The following is a 12,053-nucleotide window of genomic DNA, read 5'->3' on the forward strand; positions in this document are numbered from 1 at the left end:
TTGGTATATAAATTAACGGGTACCATGGCGTTATATAAACTACTCTAATCGGGAAACTAAATTATTATAAACATTTCATTTAAATTGCACATTTTTAACATTGTTTTTACATAAATATGTGTAATATATATCTGCATTAAGTAGTGACTAATTAGTCGTCACTCCAATAAATATTACCCCAATTTTTTTATTTTTTTTGGTTGGAAAATTAAGTTTATATATAAGGTTTTTAAATCGGAAACAAAATTATTGTAAATAGAATTTATTAAACTGCATGCATAGAAGATTAATAAAGATAGTTACTCTAGGCACTTATAGAGTCGGGGCACCATGGTAATGACAGCTTATGTGATGAATTTAGTAAACAGATTCATTAAAAAAATATTGATTTTGGTTCCACATTATATAAATTAAATAATTTGAGATTATTATATAGTTTTTCATAAATTTGTACTTTTATAAGAGAGCACACTATTTTTATTTGAAGCAACAAAAAATGTGAAATATGAATTTAGTAATTCAATCTTTTTTTGATCTTTTGCTTTCACAAAAATATTCAAAAATAATTATAATGGGTTATATTTAAATGTTTAACAAAGCGAAGTAGTTGCTGCAATGAGAAAGTAAGTGGCAATAAACGTTAGAAAGAAAACCTGAAATACTTTTAGCTTCAAAATAAGAAAAATAATTCGAACCTGCTTTTTCATTCAAGCGTTAATACAGTAAACGCTAGCTTATAATTATAAATTTTTGGTTTGCTAGTTGATAATTACAACTATTTCTGGGAAGCTGATGTTAGTATAAAATTTAATATTTATTCTGATTCGAAAACATGTTTTTAAAATTTGATTTTAAATACGTTACAATACGTTTATTTTGTTTATACCGAATATCCAATAAAAAAAAACGATTTTATTTAGAAACCTCATAGATAGATAAGTGGTAGTCCATCTAATAGAAGACGGGCTCACTTACATCCGTTACTGTAAGTTTATTTTTAAATCAATAGGACTTTTACATTATTTGTCACATGAAAATACAACTGTGTTAACTTTGAGTTTCAGAGCTGTACCGATATTAATGATTTCCTTCTCCTCTACTAACTACGTTTAAACATTTTTCTATCTTGAGGTTTATGATGATGTTAGTTACAATATATGTACAATTACCTTTACATATAATGTTTGAAAATTAATAAATAAAAAAGAAACATTTGATTAATAACAAGTGTTTTTTCAATCATTACTTAATAAAGCATTGTAAATATGGTATTCGATTGAGTCTGATGGTGAGTATTCCTGTCACCACTTAGATGGTCTTTATTGAGTGTTATTTGTTAAATTAGTATATACATTATATTATTAAGTATATATACATACATGCATACATGAATATCAAGGTTTCATACAAAATTTTATTATACATTATATATTTCCGTACCTAAACAAAGATTGTGAGTGAACGTGTAATATGTCCAGTGTCCTTATAGTCACTTAGTGGTTTTCGTTACTAGTTTTAGCATCAAGTGCCTGTTTAGTTAGGTAAATAATGATATTATAAATATATAATAATGATATCATATCTAATTATTTCATATATTTTCGTATCTAAATATAGATTGGTTTAGTGGCTTTAACAATGATTCAGTATTGTTAAAACAAGTTGGAGTTATCTATATTACTTTTTATGAATGGATGGGGGTTAGACATGTTAACTAATGGATATATGTTAGTGACTTAAATTTTGGTTTCTTATTGTTACAATTATTTGGGTATGTCTGTAATACGTTTGCTTATACTAAGACGGAATTGAAATAGATAGACTTAGAAATAAGTGCATAAACCAAGCTTCCAAGTAGCCGTGATCGTCTAGTGGTTAGGACCCTACGTTGTGGCCGTAGTAACCCAGGTTCGAATCCTGGTCACGGCAATGTGTAACAAACATTGTCACGGTTGGAGGCATTATTTTATTTTGCCAGTAATATGTTTCCTTATACTAAGGCGAATTGAAGTAGATAGACTTAGAAATAAGTGCATAAGCCAAGCTTCCAAGTAGCCGTGATCGTCTAGTGGTTAGGACCCTACGTTGTGGCCGTAGTAACCCAGGTTCGAATCCTGGTCACGGCAATGTGTAATAAACATTGTCACGGTTGGAAGCATTATTTTATTTTGCCAGTAATATGTTTCCTTATACTAAGGCGAATTGAAGTAGATAGACTTAGAAATAAGTGCATAGATCAAGCTTCCAAGTAGCCGTGATCGTCTAGTGGTTAGGACCCTACGTTGTGGCCGTAGTAACCCAGGTTCGAATCCTGGTCACGGCAATGTGTAATAAACATTGTCACGGTTGGAGGCATTATTTTATTTCGCTGCAATTATATTATTAGTTAAGTTACTATTAAACTATGTTAATTCAACGACATACATTTTTATATATATTTGATTTGGTTTTTGTAATTTGTACTTTATAAATAAAAGTATTTATATATTTATTTCAATAAATATGAAAGTATATATTGTTTTGAATATCTAAAGGAGTTCTTTTCAGAATTTTAAATTTATTCTGTTTTAAAGTTCAGGTTTTTAAAATTGAACTTCTTTGTAAGGAAGATGTTTACTTATAACAAATGTTGAAAAAACTAATCATAAAATTTTCAAAAGAATATATATATTTGTTTCTATTAAAAATAAATTTTCTATTAGATGTTTAGTTTAATAATTATTTATTTGAATTTAAATAAATTTATATCTCCTCTACAATTCACTTTGTTTAAATTATTTATAATATAACAAAAATAAAACAATTAATATTATATAAATAAATAATTAATAAATGAGATTATTAAAACTAAAATAATTTAATAATTATTTAAATTATAATAAGCTCGAAAAAAAGTCCCTTCCGTGACAATGTTTGTTACAACATTGCCGTGACCAGGATTCGAACCTGGGTTACTACGGCCACAACGTAGGGTCCTAACCACTAGACGATCACGGCTATTGGGGACGTTGGTAAATTAGATGAAATTAGACTAAACTTTAAAATGCTTTAATCTTAATTTTTTTTATGTCTAAATCTACATATTTTCTATTTCCAACTAAAATTTAAACGCTACATTTTATAAATGGAAAAGTGAAAGGCCATATAGATACAGTGCCAAATATATTAAATTATTTTTTTTTGGTTTATTTTATTTGTTACTATTTGTTTATATGTTATTTACTATTTCTTGCTCACCAACAAATAACTTAAAAGATTGTGATGATGATAACTTCTAATATTATGTCGGGAAAAAAATACACAATTTTAATGTTTAGTACTTACTTACTTAGTTGGCCATTACAGACGTGTGTCATCCTTTGTCGCGCCGTATATTTTTAATGCATTTATAATTAATATTTCCAAAGAAAAGTTGCGATAATATAATATAAAAAAACTTCAGATACAGAGGTGTCTACGTTATGTATTATAATGTTTTAAATCATATTTTTTAAAATATTGTCACAAACTAGATATTGATAAAATAACATCCTTTAGTTTCACTATTTTTCCGAAATTTATTCATAACGTAAAATAGAAGATAATTTGAATACAATAAACTCAAAAATTTATAAAGATTATAGTGCTTCTGCTATATTGGGAGCCCAAGTTTTTCTTTCTCAGAAAGAAAGAATGATGCCCAAACTACTGTAACTTTTCTAAATAGTGTATTGCACCAAAATATTCTCTTACGAAGAATGTCTCATCAGATTCAGATTCAGCACCTACTAGTATAAGATTGTTCATGTATTTGTATAAAAATTGTGAAGAGTTCGGTGATTTCCAAATTAATTTCTAGTATTTGTAAGTTCTATGAATAACGTTAAATAAAGGAACCACTACTGAATCACCCATTAAACTGAATAGATTTAATTTTGTTTTTAATTAAATATTTTTTAACTGCTACTAATTTACTAGAATTAAATGAAGTCATAAAAAGTGTTTGCTAATTACAGCAATTTAATAGTTAGTGTAAGGCAAACACTTTTGTTCAACATATGCAGGATTTCGTGTTCATAAATGTTAAATATTTTCTTAATTATAAATAAATATGCATTTTATAATTTAATAGAATGTAATATTGCAGTTCATATTCACGCGATTTAAAAGCAGTTGTATTTAGAGGAAACTTTGAATTGGATGTGTTATAACAAACCTATTTCAATTACAATATATTACTTTATGTAAATATATATAACTATTATTAAAGTAATACACAAACATAAAAAGCATGTAAAACTGAAAATGAGGTTTATAGTAAAGTTTCTGAATGATCTATTATTATTTCCGATGGTGATAAAATTATAATACGAGTACAATTTTAAGGCAGAGTTGTGATTTGAAATAAAATTTAGTAGCTTTTTTATGAGCTTATAAATAGTTTAAAATTTATTTATTATTAAATTTTTTTATTTGTTGATATACAAGGTGTAATTAAAAAGTTATTTTTGAAAATTTTATCTTGTAGACTTTTAATCTTGTAAATAAAGTTTAGGCTGCGATCTCGCTTATTGTGTGCCAAGTGCATAAGTAAGACTTATTAATATATCTGATCATAGAGAATGTGTAAAATTTTGTTTTAAAAACGGAATTAAGTTTATCGAAATATTTAGAATGTTAAAGTCGGGCTTTTTTATAATATTTTGCCACAACCATATCTTTAAGAATGGTACAAATGCTCTCATAAAAATTGAAGAAAAAAATTGAAGATGACATGTCCTTACACATTTATCAAATACAAAGCATTTAAACCATTTATGCTTGCTAATTGAAGAATTTTTACGAATATATTTTAAAATGAAACGATAATGCTGTAACTGACTCATTCTCCAGATATGGAATTCTGCGCCATTCTTTTAAACATTATTCAAAATCATAGAGCGAGTTCAAAACTATATCAAAAGTTCATTCTTACAGTATTTCTCAAACTGTGACATAAGTGCATCATAGTAATTAATGGAATTAAAATTAAAGATTCAAGTAATATATTTCGAACAAATCAAACCTTCTCATAACTTTTCAAAGCCCTATGCTCCAGTGGGAGATACAAGATCTGATGATGGTAACTTTTTGATCACATTATGTATATTATGTTTTTGTTGTTATTTAAAAGAAAACTCAAAATCAGGAATATAGTTCTATATTATATAGTTATAATAGAATAATAGAAACGAACCCAATAATATGAGGAGTTATAAAAAATTAATGAATAACGCATTGATTTTTTTAATTAAATTATGTAAATTTGTTGCAATTATTAGCCTTTACATTGATATGAAATATTGACAACAATCAATTGAAAACCACACATATTAAATCATTAAATAAATTATTTGTCAATTTTTTCAATGTTATATGGTATAAAAATGTTTGATGTCTTTTTAAGTTATACCATAAACTATTTTCTATTATCTAATTTATCTTAATAATCACAAAAGACTCTCAATCAAAATTCTTTTTAATAAATTTATCAATTACCTACGTTAAGTTTATTAATTTAATTTTCATGTTTCGAATAAGAATTAACTAATTCATTTTGATAATTGGGTAATTAGTTTGTTTTCTAGACTAGTCAATTTTATGCAATCGAAAGTAGATAAATAATTTTACTAACTAAATTAATGTCAGCTGTAAGGCATTAGAACTTTCTCATTTAATTATAATTAATTTCAAATGAATACCTTAACTCCTATATAAGCAGTGAAATTTCTTTTCATATATTTTGTATAAATCTCAGCTTTGCCATAAGATGTGTACAAAATTTTGGTGCTTATACCTGCTACTGTATACAACGATGCAAATTGGCGCTTATAATTTTGATAATCTTAAAGAAATTATACGACATGTACGACACTTTCATAACTTTACTAATATTCCAGTGTTTGTGGGAAGAGATGTTGATTCTATCGCTTTAAATAGCTTTCAGGAGTTCCTAAATGAGCAAATCAGTTCAACACAAATTATTTTTACAAGAGAGGCAAAAGATAATGTATGGAATTTATTGCGAAATTATGTGAATGATGAATTGCTCAGCATTGTGTTCTGTGAGTCAAGCACAGATAAAATTTGGCGGATCGTAGATAGACGTTTGCGTAGACTACGTCGAACAAAACTATTAGTTGTGCTGAAGGATGTATCGTATGATAAAAATTTCATGAACCAAATGTTTTTGAGATTATGGGATATGCAATTTCTGCAAGTTATTGTTTTTAATAATGCAACCATTTTCAATTACACACCATTTCCGCAATTAAAAATCTCATCGATCAGTTTAGGCAGTGAAGATATATTTCCAACTTTAAGCACAAATTTACGGGGCTACACTGTATCAACGCCGGTGGAAAATGATGTACCGCGTATATTTTGCATAAAAGATTCGAAAGGAAAACTACATATAAAAGGATTTGCATACAGAATTTTTAAAAACTTTTTACGTCGCTTAAATGCAACTCTGCACATAACGAACCCACAGGCTAAACGATCCATCACAACCAGTGTGAATATGACACATATTAAATATCTATTAAGCACACACCAATTAGAAATTACTATGCATCCATACACTGGTATAAGCGATAATGAAGGCATTATGAGTTACTCTTTGTATATATTGAAGAACTGCCTCATAGTTCCAGTGAAAAATGAGATCCCACGTTATATGTATTTAGTGCGACCATTTCATTTGAGCACGTGGTTGTTGATAGTATTAGCTTTTGTCTATGTTGCATTTATATTAACTTGGTCTAGTCCTGTGCTATTACGTGATCGTAAATTGTCTGATCGTTTCTCGCGTGCATTTTTGGAAAGCATTGCTCAGTTAACATTTCTATCATCCGTATATCGCATAAATCTACCTAAACTTCCTTACTTATGCATTTATTTGCAGTTGGCAATTCTGGGTTTTTTCATAACAACTTGGTATAGTAATTTGCTGGGAAGTTTCTTCACGACATTTTTGGTTGGTAAGCAGGTGGATTCCTTTGAGGATCTAATTGCTACAAAGTCACTTATATTAGCAAAATATTATGAAACGAACTTGCTGCTAGAACAAATTCCAACGCATCTAGGAAAAAAAGTGGAACCTCTGATAGTGCCTGTAAATGCCAGCGTACAAGTATCTCATTTATTAAACTTCAACACAACATATTCATATCCTTTTACTGAGGAACGTTGGATATTTCTATCACTTCAACAGCAATATGCTAATAAACCCATTTATCGATATTCTCATATATGTTTCGGTACGCCACGTATAGCGTTTCCTATGCGAACCGATTCACATTTTGAACATCCTATGACACAATTCTTAATGGATGTACAAATGGCCGGTTTGGATCGTTATTGGCTAGTGGCTGATTTTAAGGATGCACTTAAGGCGGGCTATGTACGTTTAATTGATAATATCTTACCACTTAAAGCATTGGATTTAAATAGTTTACGATTAGCTTGGTGTTTAGTGGGTGTTGGTTGGACTGTAGCAATTTTAACATTTGTTTTGGAGATTTATGTACATCGAAGAAGAACTTATCAGAAGTCCAATAAAGTTTTACATATATCAGATGTAAATTTTTAGAATATTTTTATATTGTCAAGTTAATATTATTAATCAAAATTGTTTCTTTATCTTAATAAAATTTTCAATTAAATAAAAAACTATATTATTTTTGTTTTTCGTAATAATAATAGTAGTAAGTTAGTAAAAAGATTGTTATTTAATTTTATTTTTAGTATGGTATTATTTTTAATTATTTGTAAAACAATTTTAAAAGTATGAAATATATTACTTCTTTTTTAAATATTATTATTAAATAATAATTACTTTCTATACGGTTCATAGAAAGATGTGATTAATAAGAAAATTGCATTTTTTTTTATAATAATTTTAAATATTTAACTTATCTCTACACGAAGTATAAAAGAAATTTATATTATAATACTAATATATATATATAATATATATATTATTATTAATACTGTTTATCAGTGATGAGGAGATGTATGCCGAGAAGGAACATATCAAGGTTTACATATATATATATATATATATATATACATATATTTATATCTATCCCGCTTTTGATCTTTACAGATCGATTTCATTTACAACCAACTTTTTCTTGTAGTTGAAATTGATTCCAGAAAATGTGAAAGCTTTCTCACTATTTAGGAAGAGTAGTTTTCCTAAATATACAATTTATTATACATCTGTGTGTTCTATTGTAAATGTTATGCATACTCAGAGATACTAAATACAATTTAAGTACATTTTATATTGCAGAATATTCGACCGTACCGGGGTTCCATACTCGTTTACGTACTTTAAATGTAAACTGTAAGTTAGTCTTATATTTAATTTACTGTTCATGTATTCTATTGAGGATTTTGTTTTAACAGCAAAGTTACTAACATTAATTATTACTGTCAACAGTTCTGCTAACTTCAGTTTTAAAGACTTACATTTTTTTTACGTTTCCACCAATTAAGTACTATTTCGTATAAATGTAGTATCAAAACTATTAGTACTATTATTAGTATATTAGTAGCTTTATTCTACTTCATTTAAAATTTGTTATATTACACAGAAATTTATAACAAGTGTATTATATATATAAAGTGTGCAGTTATGGCATTTTAGTCGTCTGCCGAAAATATTTGGAATGCTTCACAATTGTTCGTGTCATCTATAAATTCTGCCGAAACAAGAACTATTATTACAATGTTAACTAAAGACTCCCCAACTTTCGACTACTCAGAGACCTTTCATAATATTAGTTGTAATATTAATCGTTGAATTACTGCTTCAATTTATTTTGTTTTAAACAGAACTCTCACCTCCGACTTCTTTTTAAAAATTTTCCGAAATTATTTATAAAAGACTCTTCCCTGTAGCTTGTCTTGATTGTAGAGCAATTTTTTTCATTTCCATTCATCCCAATACTCTGACTGTACAACTAATAAAAGTAAATATAAATAAAGTAATAAAAATTAAAAAACAATTTTTATATATATATGTTTCGGATGTTTATTTTTTATTGTCATAATTAAGAGTTTTACTGTTGACATAGCTTTGAACTTGAATTTTAAATAAAAATGACTGAAAACACAGTTCAGATTTATTTGCACTACTTAAGGTAATAAAGGACATGCATGAAAAAGTGCATGTCTGTTGCAATTAATCAATTTAAAGGTTTACAAATATTTAACAATAAATGTTGCAATTTTTGTTTATATAATTAAAGAACTAAAACGACTGCGAAAGGGGCACATTTTTTCTAATGGTAGTTGCTTTTAAGGGCTTTTAATTACCAACTAAGTAATGATATTTATATTATATATAAGCCTTTATTACCTGTTTAATTAAATCTTTGAAATTTTTTAATCCATTAGCTAACAACAATATAAGAAGGAAAAACAAAATAAAACATAACAATCTTACTAAGATAAACTGTTGAGATAACAGGCTTACAGCGGGTTTGCTGATGATTCCATATCGGTTAAAAAAGTATGGTAAGATATTGAAAATCAGTTTCAATGACTTTTCAATTCTGAGAAAAATAAAAAATAGGCTGCACCTTTGCTTTATCCATATTCAGCACATATGGAATGTAGGTTAAGCATGTTGGTACTTACTTTTTTCAACATTTTACTCAGTACAACCTTCTATTAAAAACCCCTTTAGTTCTCATTAATGATTCAAAACCTATACAGTTTAACGGCAACAAAACGGGCTTACGGGTCTTATTGGATCTTTAGAAGTACTATAATAATCCATTTATTTCTTTTCTTTTTATTTCTTTTATTTAATAAAAAATTTCGCTGATGTGTAGGATTTTGTTTGATACAAAAAATCCGCTCATGTCTGCTTGTTTGACGAGTAATTTAAGAATACTTAATCAAATATTTATTTGCAATGTTAAGGACTCAATAAATCAATTAACTACTAAATGCAATCATTTAAAAGGTTCCAACATCAATTCAAGAAACTCATTGTAAGTTTGCTTTCTTAGGAATTCTAAAGCATGCATAATGCTAAATGCTACTACTGCATTATTACTTTTATCTGTTGGAGCAAATGAAAATTCTTCGCGTAACAGCACATTACCTTATCCAAAATGGGTAAACGAATCATTTGTTATCGAGATTGTGCATGAGCTACATGATGTATATAAATTTAAGAATTTCGTCTTTTATATAACGGAAAAATTAAGTTTACACTCTTATGTGTTCCTTAAGTTTTTCAATAATTTTTGGAAAGCTTTTCCTACAGCACCGAATATTATAATAAGAAGTTCGAAGTTTGCTTATCTTATGGATGGGTTTCTAAGTACTCCTTCTTTATGTTTGGTACTTACTACAGGACCTGCTGATCCGATTATGGAATTGGCATCCGAAAGTCTAAAAGGCGTTCATATGTTAAAGACAATTTTTGTACTCTTTCCCATTCTAGACTCAGATGATGTATTTTCAAGTTCCAAGCGTTTTAAAAATTTTTCCAAAAGTATACATTTAACCTATGAATGGATTTGGAAGCATCAATTCACTAACACGATTTTATTGACTAAAAATAATAATGTGTTCATTCATGAACCGTATCCCGTACCAACAATTGTTAACAAAACGGAAAACTGGACTGCAGAGGATTTTTTCATCAATTATATGTCTGATTTCAAGGGATATGTTGTTGATACACCCATCAGATTTGATGTGCCGCGTGTCTTTTATGGATTTAATAGACAACAAAATGGAACAAAAAACACTATCATAAGTGGAACTTCATTGGAATTATTCGTTTCTTTTGTAGAGAGCATCAATGCAACATTAAATGATTCGACATTTAATAGTTCTAAACTGGAAACAGCCAATTTCGACTTATTAATTGCTAATATTGCAGATAAATTAATTGAAATAGGCATCCATTCTTTCACCGATATGTATAATATGGACATTGGCCGGAGTTATCCGATTGGCATTAATGACTGGTGTATAATGGTGCCCTATAAAAATCGTTCTCCTGATAACCTTTACTTAATGCGCACATTCCAACCACTAATATGGTATTTAATATTTTTCTCTCTGGTGTATATATCTGTTATTCTATGGATGTGTATAACTGATGGACCTAAGGAATTCAGTATTTCAATGCTACAAGCTTTGTGTTCTTTACTGTGCATAGTTCCTACCAAAATTCTGCTCATTCCCACCGCACGTATGAGATTTCTTTATGTTATGCTCTTTTTGTTTGGCTTTATGTTATCAAATATGTACATATCGAAGATGGCCAGCTTCCTCACTACATCACCACAGGCGCAGCAAATTCTTGATGTAGAGGATATAATTTCGGAAGATTTACATGTTATGGTGGTTGAGTTTGAATACAATATGTTAGCAGCTTCACCAAATAGCTTCAACAAACGTTTTCTAAAACAATTGCAAATTGTGGATAAAGCAGTTCTGGATTTGCACCGCGACAACATGAATACCAGTTTTGGGTATAGCGTGCAAACGGACCGTTGGAAATTTCTAAATAAACAGCAAAAATATTTGAAAAAGCCATTATTTCGATTGTCGGAAATATGTGTAGGTCCATTCTATCATGTTTTCCCTATGCAATTTGATTCACATCTAAGTACGCCATTGAAAGATTTTATTATGTATGCAAGTCAATGTGGACTGTATAAGCACTGGGAGGAGTCAGCATTTGCAGATGCATTGCGTTTGAAGTATGTTCGAATGTTTTCGATACATGAAGAAGCAATACCGCTTTCAACGAGATTCTTTCGAATTATTTGGATCGTTTGGTGGTTAGGCTTACAACTTTCTGGTTTAGTATTTATATTAGAAATGAAATGGGACTATATTATGAAAATGAAGACACATTTGCAGTTGAAAATCAAATTATACTTAGTTATTTTAAAAAAATATTTCAATAAATGAAATGTGAATTATTATATTAACATTGTTTTAAAACTACGAAAAGTATAATTTTTTTTGCTATGTGTAAAAGAAGTTTAATT

General features: G+C 28.3%; 2 protein-coding genes and 4 non-coding genes across 6 annotated transcripts in view; 5 read left to right on the top strand and 1 right to left on the bottom strand.

The window, feature by feature from the left end:
- Window positions 1–1,857: 1,857 nt before the first annotated feature.
- Trnah-gug lies at window positions 1,858–1,929 on the top strand. The gene has a single exon. It is a non-coding gene; the product is annotated as a tRNA-His (tRNA).
- Window positions 1,930–2,054: 125 nt separating this feature from the next.
- Trnah-gug lies at window positions 2,055–2,126 on the top strand. The gene has a single exon. It is a non-coding gene; the product is annotated as a tRNA-His (tRNA).
- A 125-nt stretch (window positions 2,127–2,251) lies between these two features.
- Trnah-gug lies at window positions 2,252–2,323 on the top strand. Its single transcript has one exon. It is a non-coding gene; the product is annotated as a tRNA-His (tRNA).
- Window positions 2,324–2,925: 602 nt separating this feature from the next.
- On the bottom strand, window positions 2,926–2,997 carry Trnah-gug. Its single transcript has one exon. It is a non-coding gene; the product is annotated as a tRNA-His (tRNA).
- Window positions 2,998–5,833: 2,836 nt separating this feature from the next.
- Window positions 5,834–7,612, top strand: LOC119674275. The gene has a single exon (XM_038085407.1). It carries the CDS (start codon window positions 5,834–5,836, stop codon window positions 7,610–7,612), a length of 1,779 nt encoding a protein of 592 aa, XP_037941335.1.
- Window positions 7,613–10,065: 2,453 nt separating this feature from the next.
- The window catches only part of LOC119674276, a 2,549-nt gene continuing 561 nt past the window's right edge, over window positions 10,066–12,053 (top strand). Inside the window, exon 1 of the mRNA XM_038085408.1 lies at window positions 10,066–11,943. Coding sequence (XP_037941336.1) covers window positions 10,066–11,943 — 1,878 coding nt within the window. The remainder of the gene's footprint in view (window positions 11,944–12,053) is intronic.

Source organism: Teleopsis dalmanni, chromosome 2, assembly GCF_002237135.1.
Source record: "Teleopsis dalmanni isolate 2A chromosome 2, ASM223713v2, whole genome shotgun sequence".
Classification (NCBI taxonomy): Eukaryota; Metazoa; Arthropoda; class Insecta; order Diptera; family Diopsidae; genus Teleopsis; species Teleopsis dalmanni.